Here is a 12023-nt window from a genome sequence, read left to right on the forward strand (position 1 = left end):
CGATAGAGGAAGTCCAGTCACTTGGCAGTGCGGCCAACAATCTTCCAAAATCCAAACTGCGTGACATATGAGCATTGCTCATGCAGACATGATCCTTTTTTCAGGGTCTGAAGCATCAGGCAAATGCCATCAACTATGTAAGAAAACGTTACTTGTCACAGTGGCTGGGCAATATGGAGAAAATCAAATAGAACGAGATTTTCTGATCATATACCTCAATTCCAAGATTTTAGGGCTGACTGTTGGTGCTTTCACAAAATGTTTACAAAATGACATTTTTGATAATCATCAGTTGGATATATAACTAAGTAGGTAAAGGGCAAAACAAAGTACAGACTCAATTTAAAAAAATAAATCTGTATTGCAAGAAAAGACCATGTTGCAATATCCAAATGTCTAGTCACATGTCACAATGAATAGATATATTTCCCAGCCCTACGTGTCACACTGGCTGAGATAAGTCAATGGTTCCGTAAGTAATACTCCGTTATCAATCTCTGCCCCTGGTCTAAGTTCTGATCGTGAGCACAAAGCAGTAAGATGTATGTCTGAGGCCACTGAACAAAAGGATTTTTTTATTTTTTAAATCGCAAACAATTCAATAAACAAAAGTATAATCACAGTAATTTCAGTCTTATGCAGATAAAGAGACAATATTTTTATTAATAAACCATTCAGTTCCTTGAAAGCCCTCTATGACATGCATGTATTGTCTATGTAATAATATTTATTGTCTAGTGCAGAGATTAGGGTCTGTCACAGAAAAAATCTGTGGTCTGATTTGGGCATCAAAATAGTACACTTATTTTTCATTCTGTTGCTGTTAAAAAAGGACCTTTTCCAAATCCTTACTACAATGAATAAAATATGGCACAAATTGATGAGCCTACATTTTAAGTTCCTACAGAACATTCCATATTTCAGCAACTTTGAAGTTAGGCATATGGCCTGAATCAAGGAAAAACAGTTAAGTATGTGATATTGTGCCGCTCAAATAAACCTGACTAAATGCTCAATTCTGTATGTTAGTAAGACCTGTGCTGCAGAGCCAGCAGTTAAACTGGGAATGTGTATTTTGCAGGTTAATACTGACCCTCTGTGAGACGTGCTTTGCCTCCAGTGGGCTGACACAGGACCGTTGAACAGCCAACACACAGCACGACTGTCTGAGCGTGGCTGAACACTGTCGTGATCTTGTAGCATCCTGGAAGAAGACAGACAAAGGCACCAGTTACAACTCTGACGAAACCCAATGTTATCACTCTCAAGATGAGTTGATTTAATACAAATTATGCCAAATGACAGTGTCTGATGAAGTAAATTTGCATGGAGATTAAACAAGCTACAGAACGCTAACTATCTAAATTGAACTAACAACTGTTATAGAGTAGATATTTGTTCTCAGCCTTCGAAAGGGGGGAGCCAGTAGTCTAGCTCATCCCATCTGCAAACTGAAGTCAATCTGGCACTGGAATGAGATTGGAAGACCACGATAGAGGAAGTCCAGTCACTTGGCAGTGCGGCCAGCACACTTCAAAATGTGTCACATGTGAACTTAATTCATTTTTCAGGATCTGAAGCATCATCCAAATGCCAACAGTCAGGTAAACTTAGAAAAAGTTACTTGTCACACTGGCTGAGATACAATAATCAATGGTTAAGAAAGTTATTTGATGTCCTGAATGAGCCACAGCAGTAAAATGGATCTTAACTGAGTTAACTGATTGGCTAATATACACAAAGTTGTGGGATCCGGATTTGAATGTGCTGTTTTTGTTTGTAGGAAAACTGTACCTGGACATTTCACATCCATGAAGTAAGAGTTGGGACTCTGAACAAGACGCTTCTTCTTGTGCCTCCTCTTCTCCTCATCAGGGGATGGGTGCAACAAGTCTTTTGCGAGCTGCATTTAATAAAAAAAGGGGGAGGGGTGAACAAATAATGAACCAAAAGAAAATATGATTATCAACAGTGGCTAATCATTTGAAACTAACGCTACTATAAACGACAACGCATGGGTAATCCCATTGCAATTATCTAAACACTGGTTAACGTGAAATATATTAATTGGCTTAATATAACATGCGTTAGCATTGTTTTGTCCTGCTAACTGACTGCTACGTTACTACGCAAGGCTTCTCGGCTGGCCTAGCTACATGACTTGGATTAGGTAACGCAACCTACGCACTTATATAAAGCGCAAATGACTCAGTTAACGTTTGGGGATCGGTGGTATGTTAACCCCATCATTAACAGAGATAAAATTCCGACTGCTAATGATAGTTTTTCTGGTGCATAAGCCCGTCCAGATCATCCGTTGAACTGGCTCCATGTTTGCGCTGTGTGCGCAGCCATCTTGTGTCACAATGCTCTCGCAAAACGCTCGAATGTGCACAATTATTTGTGTAAAACTGGGACCAAAACTTAGCGAAAGCATCTAAAACTGGCACCAGTCGAATCGCCAACTTCTTACGTAAATATTGAGCCGTTTGGAGATTCTCCAACACTCCATTAAATGGTAAAAATCTCATTTTACAATAGCCTGTGGATACTCACTGGCATGTTGGCGAGAAAATAGCCGCTGCCGAAAAGGAGGCATCACCGGAAGCAACGGGTTGATATCGGTGTTTCCTTTGAGCACGAGCCGGACGTGACGAAGTTCACAGGACATGGCGGCCATACTGGTGAGGTCAAAACCAAACTCCCTTCTAACTGTCTATGCCAAAAACCTCGCTCCCTACGCCCTGACCAAGCTTTTATATATCTCATCCCAAATGTCCAAATATCCAAAAAGACGATTACTATTTCGACAAAAAATAAAATACAATGTTTTTCCAATGAAAAGTGCAAATAAGTACAAATATTGAATAGTATAGCCTAACTAAAATAAGATAACTGTATGATCCCACAGTTTACAAAAGCAAAGGGAAAAACTGATTGAGTGATCAAAATAAAACAAGATAAAAATACAAATTAAATAGAATAAAGCTATATAAACTAGCAAAATAGAACATAAATTATATATACTTCAATAACATAGAACAAAAGCTGCATACGCTTAATACACCTTTCACTTAAACAAAGACATACATGATGAATAGTAGGCTACAGGAAAGATTATTGCACCTATAGCAATACACACACACTGTGTACCATTGCAATTACAAAATACAAATGTATGTAAATATAAGTGCACAAGATACACTCCCCAATTTTGTGATGGCAAATCACAAAATGTAATATATCACACTCCTAATTTTTATATGATCTCCTGATTGTGTATATAGAATACACTTAAATGCAAACAAACAATAAACAGTGAAACATGTTTGTTTTTTTCTCCTTTCCTTTGAAAGTGTTTTTTATTTAGGGCACCAAAGCAGCTGCAAACGTCCTCGGTGTCAGGTGTAACAGAATAACCCTTTCAGGATACCTTCCGATTTGTTCAAGTTTAATACAATACCAACATGCCTATGTGTACACGGAAACAGTTCTGTTTCAATGTAATCTCCAGTTCATGCTTGCCATGAAGTGATCCCTTCATAACCAAATTCTAATGTAGGAGATAGGGGACAAAATCAATTGTTACAAAAAAATCATCTCTACAGTTCAGATGAAGCTAACATCAGCAACCTGAAATAGACAAATGAAGTGGGTATCTTCCAAAGTTATGGTCTTATTAGTGTGAAATGTATTTTTTGTGCTATAATTCCTTTACTGCAGCTCAGCAAGGAAAAAGAAACCCTGTGGAGGAAAATACAAAAAAAAAAAAATAAAAAAAGTAACTTTGACACAAATATGCTTAAAACGCCAGTCAAATTTCCATAAACTGGTGCAGTCATTGGTAGATAAATCAGTGAGCGTTACCTGTCACACTGGCTGACAAGATATGTGAACTATGATAGCAAAAAGCTTGTTAGGCATTTTTGGTATAAGGCTATTCTAAGTCTTTGACCTTGGTGTAAATTCTGACTGTGGTCCAAACAAAGCTTCTGATTGCTTCTGATTAGCTGTCCATGGCAAAGCATCGGGATTTTAATGTGCCACACTGTCCTCCTGTTCAGGCCCTGCCTTTTTGTGTACCACAAGACTGTTACTGTTACAAAACCACAATAGAGGACAAAATATTTTTATTGTAATATACCAAATTCTAAGTATACAGTTAAGTCTGTAGAAGCAGATTACTTCTCTCAGCACTATGCCCCCTGTTCCTCCTCTTCTGTCTGTTCAGAGCTGTTTTTTTCTAGTGGATCTGTGAGTGCCATGAGTTGCTTTATCTTCACATAACACTCACAGTCTGGCGGGAAGCGGTTTCTCTGAAAAAACAGATCAGAAAGCATCGTGCAAACCATCTTCATATTCCTCTGCAATTGTTAATCAACACTGTCGATTTGCTACTACACCTGATCTAATATCTTGACTAAGGATTGAGTCCACTGTAAGTGACACACACCTGCAGACAGAGACGCAGCAGGCCTCCTCCCTCACCCTGCATCTTTAGTGATGTCAGGAACAGAGGCAGTGACTTCTCTGTAATTCTGTTTCCTACACAAACACACATACAACATAATAAACAAAGTAAAATTGTAAATAATAAACCTCTCATTTAAAAAAACAACTTTATGTATCTTTTTTCTTCTCACAGTAAACATATGTATTATATGAAGAATAAATGGTTATACTTGACTTGAAGGTATCTACATAAGAGTGTCGTGAGTGTGTCATAACCATTATAAACAAGTCATAAACGTTGATGACATAACGTTTCTTTTAGTAAGTGTCATTAGGGTTAGGGTTTGTCACTCACTCACTCACAGTGTCATGTCACTCTTATGTAGATACATTCAATTTAAGTGTTACCAAATTGTGTAAAGTTCTAAAATCAACACCATTTAAAGCTAGAAAGGAAAGCTAAAAGGTCTTAAAAAGGTCTTAAAAAGTAAACCTTTGTCCAATGATTTTAAGAGACTCAGCCAAAATAGACATTCAACATTAATGACAGTTGAAAATCTTCCTGCTATCAAACTTAACAGCAGCTGTGCTGGAAATGCCTTGATGTGAAAGGTTTCTGGATTTGATTTTTTATTTCAAGCTGCGATGACCACACCATAAGTTACTGACCAGCCAGGTTGAGTGAGGTGAGAGTTCTGTTTCCAGGCAGAATAAGGTCACCGTCTCTGTGCTGAACTGACTGGTCCAGCAGGGGGCTCACTTTCTCCAGCGACTCCCCCTGATGAAGAAGAAGGAGAGAAGTAAAAAAAAGAAAAAGAGCATGAAAGAACATTTTTGCTCAAGAGAAAATTGCACTAAACAAACCTCATTCAGGTCAGTACTTGATTTATCCTGCAGAAGAAAAAAACAAAATAATACAGCTGAATTATTAAAAGTACTGTAATGTGTGTGTTTACATCCATGATGATGCTTGTTGGTACACAGATTCAGAAAGCATGTACTGCTACCTCCTGTGCAGATAGTTGTTTCTCTTTGCCGCCCTGCTTGCCACCTTTGTTTTGAGACACCTTAATATCAGAAGCTGGGGGAGATATAAAGAGACAGCAATGAATAGATAAACAGCTTGGCTGTCAAAGGATAATAGAAGAAGTGTTCATCTGTGAAGGAAGAAATTACGTTTCTTGTTAGACTTTGGGTTCTCTTTGTGGGCAGCTGGTTTCTCGTCTTTTTTGGTTGTGTCCTGTAAGTTAAAAGATCTCAACATTACCTGTCACAATTTACAAACCACAGATACCATATGAGTCACATCATATTTTCACTTTTGCTGTCCATTTTACACAGCTTTTTTTTTAGCATGTTACCTTTTTTTTGTATTTGCTGATGCTCAGTGTAGTGCTGCTGACTACTGAGGGATCAGCCAGCTGGTCAGAATCAACCTTAAAAGATGACTACAAAAGGAGAGTTTAAATGTGTTTATTAGAATGTCTCAAACAAGTCCATGCACTTCTATACTTAGTACTTAGAACCTCCTTGAAACCTTTCAAACAAGTTCAGTTTTGCAGATTTATGTTAGTCATTCCTAGTCTATATTCTTTCGCTTCCTGCAGGGTAAATCTGTTCAGTCTGAATTTTCTTTTGCATGACTGAAACAACTTTTAATTTTACACATGTTCCACCAAAACAAGTTCCTTCCGAGCCTATTTTGCAGCGGCACCGCCCAAGACAATAGTGATTGGTTAAAAGTAATGCCAATAAACCAGAGCACGTTTTCCTCCCATCCCCAAATGCTGTGTGGAGTAGCCAGAGCTTCCTCCAGCACGCTTTGGAGGAGGCTCTGGCAAAGTGAGACTAGTCAGTCCTTACTTTTTGTAGAAGACACTTATTTTTAAGATTAGGATTAATTATAAAGTAAAGTTGATATTGATATTAGACACTGCATACTTACAGACTGACTACTTTCCAGAAGCATCTTCCTCCTCTCCACAACTTCTTCATGAGTGAGAGCAAACTCACCAAGTATCTGAAAATGTGGATGGAGGGGTGGATGCGTATTAAATTACATTCTATAAGACAAAAAGCAGAATATAATTTAAAACAACTTAACCACTGATTTAAATGGGTTATGTTCCAGGTTAAAATTGTTAATGTAAATGGATACCTCAGCCAGATGAGCAGCTCCTGAGTCTCCAATTTGATTGTTGGACAGTGAGAGAAAGAGCAAAGCACGGTTTAACCGCAGGCCCTGGGAGACAAAACAGGATGATGACAACACCTCAGTGGTCATGAGGGGGACATACATGGGAAAATATGTAGTCAGTTCTGGGTTATACCTGTGCAATATGTGTAGCACCTGCATCACCGATAAAATTGAATGCCAGGTTGAGTGACAAGAGGTTCTTGTTAGCAGATCTGGTTGTTGAGAGAGCTAAGCCAATTAGACGAGCATCCTCATCTCCTATCCGGTTATTTCGCAGGGACAGGTGAGTGAGGCTTGACCAAGAAACACACGACATGAGTCAGGCATTCTGGTGCTTCTAGTTGTGTGTGTGAATGCAAATGAAAGTTTATTTGAACAAGTTCTGTACTACTATGTGAGATATGTAACTGCTTGGTGACTCACACGCTGTCTTCAGAGAGAAGAAGGTGGTAGCTCCGCTCTGGAAGAGGGTTCCCCTCCAATGTCACAGCTCTAACATAAAAGAAAGAGCAGAGGAAACATCAGTAACCCTCTCAGTGTTTAACTGATAATGTTCAACATACTGTGGTGTAATGATGTCTACAGCTCTACAACATTTCCGTCTACAAAACAAGGTCTCACAGTGTGACTGACAGCAGAATCTGCTCACCTGAGGTTGGAGCACAGTGATATTGTGTTTATAAGGGAGATTACCATTCGATCTGTCAGTCTTGCCTGCCAAAACCTGCAACACAGAGGACAACATCAAACAAACAAACAAACCAGAACAAAACAGTGAATAGCTGTAACCCTGTACCAAGAATGCGCCAGCTTATCACTCACTGAAGGCTCTGTAGCTTGCTCAAGGAAAGAAGCATCTTCTGTAGCACTCTGGCAATCTGCTCATTTACCCTCCATCCTGTGTATATTTGAAACATAATATGTTGTGTGTTCTCATATATCCAGCAGAAATACTGAATTACACCAAATACAAGTCGGGGTGGGGCATTGTTGGTTGCAGAAAGCTCAGGAAGTCAATTGAGAATTTAAAAAGAGAAAATAGGTCAAACCAGAGACAAATATGGCTGTAAATGTTTCTCTATGGTGTTTTGTTCTTACCAGAAACCTTCAGCTTCTTGGCACTGTGGGGGTCTTCATTCTCCAGCTCCACTTGGAGGCATGGCTTAGGTGCGCTAAGGTTTGACAGGGGGGTCCCTGAAGGTACAAGTGTGACGATTATAAGTGAGTTGAAGCTAAAATTATAAAAAGGTCAAATATTGTACATTTAGACTTCCTATATAATGATCTATACAATTTTTCAATGTTTTTAAATTATTCAATTGTCTATTAAGAAAATCCAAAATTAGATCAGATTCAAGGTATAGGTACAGTCAGCTAGAATGAATATGGAATAATATCAATGTTAATTCAACTAAAGTCTACTTTAGCAGTCAGGCAATTGGTACGAGACTTAAATAGCCAATTTGTATGACATTGTGTTGTGTTCTTTAACCCCCAATGTGGCACAATTAAACTTTATATTTTACAACTATTGTTTTTTTTCCTTCAGATTGTTTATCAATCTCGACCCTTCCGATCACACTTGAAGGTTACACAAACACCTGGACGGGTTTTTTGTACGCTCATAGTTTTTTTTTTAACCTTTCCTGTGGCAGTGGTAGAGGCAGTGAGGTTTACTGTGAGGGACTCTTACACCAGCTCAAAATGGACTGACAAGTCTGATGTTTGCACCCAACTCTCTTCCTCTTTTTTGATATTTCTGTGTATATTATATTTCTGGACCCCTCTCTCATGCCTCTCCTCTCTGTGTATCCTCTACCTGCGTGCTTTCCTCATCTGTCTCCTCCATGTTCGATGAGGTTGGCCTATTTTGCATGTAAAGCACCAGGAAGGACATGATGCAGAAGTACTTCCACTTACTGTAACCAGCTGTTGCTCCACTTTTTGAGTTTTTTTGTAGTAGTAGTAGTTTCTCTTTGCGGAGCCTGTCCCTCAAATAACTCCACTTTTTTTTTGCCTCAGTTTCTGTTAGGAAATAATATAAATTTAACATTAAGAACATCTCTCTCTCGATCTCTCTCTTACCTGTCAAGAGCAAGACGTATTGTGGATAATGCGTTTCGGGATCATGGCCTCCCAATGGCGTTTGTACAGGCACGTGCTAGGGATCAAGCCAGAATATGCAGAGAGAATTGTGAAGGCTACACTAGTACTTCACAATATACTCCGCCAGGAGGCCATTCGAGAGGGAACTACTCCCAAATGGGCTTTCCAGGGTCTACGCACCACAAGGACACATAACTCAATAAAGGTAGCCATGCAAGTAAAAGAGACCTTCACTAATATTCAAAATCTAGGGGGGAGTTACCGGTGCACGGTGGTGTGAAAGCCACTTGAGTATGTGAACTCAGCCAGACATCAGTTGCAGTGAAAAAACAATTCCTGCCATTTATAAATGACCACTAGAAAATTCTATAATATTTTATACAGGGTAAAACAAGATAGTAGCATGTGTCAGGTGTGTTACATAACAGATGTTCAGATCAGGAGCTTTTACCTCTACCCCCTCCTTCAGTTGCAGTGGTGGCTGGTTGCTTGGCACTAACAGTTGGGATATTCTTCATCTTTAGAAGAGCACAAAGCCCAGGGAAGTCAATCTTCACATTGCCTGAGCACTGATATTCATCTGTGGGATACAGGGTTTAAAGCACTGGACACACAACTTTTAAACTTTTAAAATAACACAGCCTGATGAATTACTTACCAAAGGTCTGAGCAGGCATTTTTTCATTTGGAGTCGGTCCTAAAAACAAAAGAAAGGCAAGATACCCACTGAGCATTTCTCATTTTTATTGACCACTCATGAGTTACCAAGTCATACTTGTTGCAAAATAGCTGCTTGATAGTAGTATTTCACTGCTGACATACTGTATATTAAGAATTAGAACATTCATTGGGGAGGGTGGGGAATGGGTAGAAGATATTTGTGTATGTATATTGTGCTGTATATTTGTGTATTTATGTACATGGCAGCACTGGCATGCTCAATTGTAAAGAACACTTCTGGGGGGGAAAAAAATAATTATTTTATTTTTATTTTTTTATTTATTATTTAATTAACATGCATTACAGTAGGGTCCAGTCTGCTGTGGCAATGATGCAAGTAAAGCTATTGATGATGACGATGAATGTGTGAACTCTGCAGTTCACAAAGCATTGAAACTGACTTAAAAGCAGAAAAATGTTGACATTTTAAAAACTACTCTTAAAACGTCTTTATAAAATGTACACATGATCTCTTGATAAATAGACACGTAACAACGTTATTAAGATGACTTTGTTTTCATTACTTAAAAATGCTACTTAATTCCAGAGTTGGAATGTAGCTAACAAAGTATGCACTGAAGTACCATTTATGCTACTTTATCATTCTGCTTAGAATAGCTAACGCTACTTTTCAAAGGAAAATATTGTACTTTTTACTCCATTTCAATACAACTAAAAATGACAGGGATGCCCCTATTAGCTAAGTCTGTTGATAACTCCTGGTTTGTACATCAGTAGCAAGATACAATTGTGAATGCTGGACTTTTACTTATTATGGAGTACTTTTGTAGTGCGGTATTAACTTGCTACTCATAATACATCTTTTACCAGTGCTCATTGTAAAAGCTGTGTATTTAACTAAATCTGTTAAACATCCATTTTATAATTTACAGATTACTTACATTTAAAAAGCGGTCTTTAAATGGTAGATAACGTTAGCTAGCTAGCATAACAGTCCCGTCAGTGAAGTGACTGTAACGTTAACGATGATTCCCGACCTGCTGATGAAAGACTCAAGATCTTACCTGCATTTTTTGAGGCCTCGTCCTCAACAGGTGCCTTGTCTGCTTTCTCTTTTTGTCTCTTTCTAGACATTGTCGTGTCCTGATGTCGAAATACAGCTAGCTAGCTATTTAAATCATCGGATAAATCAACGTCGCTGTGTGCGTTCTTGGCGTTACTACGGTAACCAATTCTCAGTTCAACCTGTAGAATTCATCGCGAGACTTTTGGCAAGGTACTTGTACAAGATATAAGCACTTGGAGCTGATCCTTTCGCTCTTGGCATTTTTGAAAGCTTTCGTAGGTGACTATAGCTTGCTGTAAGTGGCCTTTTTGTTAGTAGTAGTATCTAAAAGATTAACAATAACGGTAGCCTGTTGTTTAACTCATCTCTAATTCCCATAAAATCCCCAGTTTCCAATTGACAGTTGGGTTTCAAAACAATGAGAAAGTACAGATTAACTGTAAAACTGTTCCATTCAGGCCGTAAACTAACAGCTGAGGATTGAAAATATAGCGGAAAGAAACTAGTGTAGCCTACTTAAGGAATATTAAAAGCACAACAACTTAGTGTATTCACAATAATGTAGTGCTTTTTATTAAAAAACAAAAACAAAGAAAAAAAACAAATATAAAACAAAAAGTAAAAACCAACAGCATTTTTCATGACTTAAGAATCATAATTACAAACTTTTAAGGAGTGGAAGAAGATTTTTGACAAACTGTACACATCACAAAATGTCTGCCAGTCTGCCATTTACAATGCTTGCATCTTGTTTTGTGATTGTCTAAAAATAACTAAAACACACAAAACACACAAATACAAGTACAAGCATCATACAATGACTGCTATCACAAAACAGAACAATTTCCTATTTGAAAGACAAAACAAAAAACAATAACATGATATTGGGCTGACAGCTTTACTTTTGTTTCTGTCACCATTTAAAAATATCATAACATTTTTATGTTGGTTTGTTTTTTTAGTGTTCAACACTTTGCAGCAAAAAACAAGGAGTACACTTCTCCTTTAAAAGTAATATTATTAACAATATTCAGTGACAAAGATGTCGTTGCTGAGTCACTGACTTGTCCCAATGCCGTCTGTGTCCATTTGACATTCTTCTCGCTCATGCAGTACATAGATGAATTTCATTTATAGGCAACGAAAACTCAGCTTAAGTTTTTATGTCGTCAGGACAGTTACAGTGACATTTTCTGGACATTAAAAAAATTATTTTCCTCCAAGCTTAAGTGTCTTCATTATAGTAATACAAACGGAAGAAATTATAATATTATCATTACTATAATAATCATAATACATTTAGGGCTGACTTCTGTACAGTACAATAATAAACAAAATCATTTTTTTTAAGATATTGCTTTTGGAGACACTCCTCAAGTGTGTATATTTACATAACTTGGCACTGTACAGCTTCCTGTTCCCCCTCTCTTCCTCCGTCACGGTCTCATTCTCGTCACTTCTCTGTCAGTTAACCACACTGGGACATTGCAGGCGGTCCCTTTTTAGCAGAGGCATTGGGGG

General features: G+C 38.1%; 2 protein-coding genes and 2 non-coding genes across 5 annotated transcripts in view; all 4 read right to left on the minus strand.

The window, feature by feature from the left end:
- The window catches only part of LOC116702236 (small nucleolar RNA SNORA35), a 138-nt gene extending 105 nt beyond the window's left edge, over nucleotides 1-33 (minus strand). The window contains exon 1 of the small nucleolar RNA XR_004335112.1: nucleotides 1-33. This exon is cut by the window's left edge and continues 105 nt beyond it. This is a non-coding gene — a small nucleolar RNA (small nucleolar RNA SNORA35).
- The window catches only part of rps27.1 (ribosomal protein S27, isoform 1), a 3334-nt gene extending 641 nt beyond the window's left edge, over nucleotides 1-2693 (minus strand). Inside the window, exons 1-3 of one of the 2 annotated variants that reach the window (XM_032535842.1) lie at nucleotides 2557-2693; nucleotides 1795-1903; nucleotides 1094-1204 (exon numbers count right to left, since the gene is read on the minus strand). In XM_032535842.1, coding sequence (XP_032391733.1) covers nucleotides 1094-1204; nucleotides 1795-1903; nucleotides 2557-2562 — 226 coding nt within the window. In that variant the 5' untranslated portion in view covers nucleotides 2563-2693. Of the gene's footprint in view, nucleotides 1-1093; nucleotides 1205-1794; nucleotides 1904-2473; nucleotides 2528-2556 lie in introns of those variants that run through there. The other variant, XM_032535841.1, reaches the window with a different exon arrangement.
- LOC116702235 (small nucleolar RNA SNORA35) lies at nucleotides 1394-1523 on the minus strand. The gene has a single exon (XR_004335111.1). It is a non-coding gene; the product is annotated as a small nucleolar RNA SNORA35 (small nucleolar RNA).
- A 741-nt stretch (nucleotides 2694-3434) lies between the features above and the next one.
- lrrc71 (leucine rich repeat containing 71) lies at nucleotides 3435-10797 on the minus strand. The gene is made up of 19 exons (XM_032536040.1): nucleotides 10501-10797; nucleotides 9414-9452; nucleotides 9207-9335; nucleotides 8570-8674; nucleotides 7748-7843; nucleotides 7472-7547; nucleotides 7299-7373; nucleotides 7073-7141; nucleotides 6783-6942; nucleotides 6611-6694; nucleotides 6398-6472; nucleotides 5814-5900; nucleotides 5629-5692; nucleotides 5460-5533; nucleotides 5317-5343; nucleotides 5122-5230; nucleotides 4454-4545; nucleotides 4186-4316; nucleotides 3435-3972 (listed from the first exon to the last, which is right to left on the minus strand). Exons 1-18 carry the CDS (start codon nucleotides 10568-10570, stop codon nucleotides 4197-4199), a joined length of 1551 nt encoding a protein of 516 aa, XP_032391931.1. The 5' UTR covers nucleotides 10571-10797; the 3' UTR covers nucleotides 3435-3972; nucleotides 4186-4196.
- Between the last annotated feature and the right edge of the window lie 1226 nt (nucleotides 10798-12023).

The sequence above is a fragment of the Etheostoma spectabile genome, chromosome 14, assembly GCF_008692095.1.
Source record: "Etheostoma spectabile isolate EspeVRDwgs_2016 chromosome 14, UIUC_Espe_1.0, whole genome shotgun sequence".
Classification (NCBI taxonomy): Eukaryota; Metazoa; Chordata; class Actinopteri; order Perciformes; family Percidae; genus Etheostoma; species Etheostoma spectabile.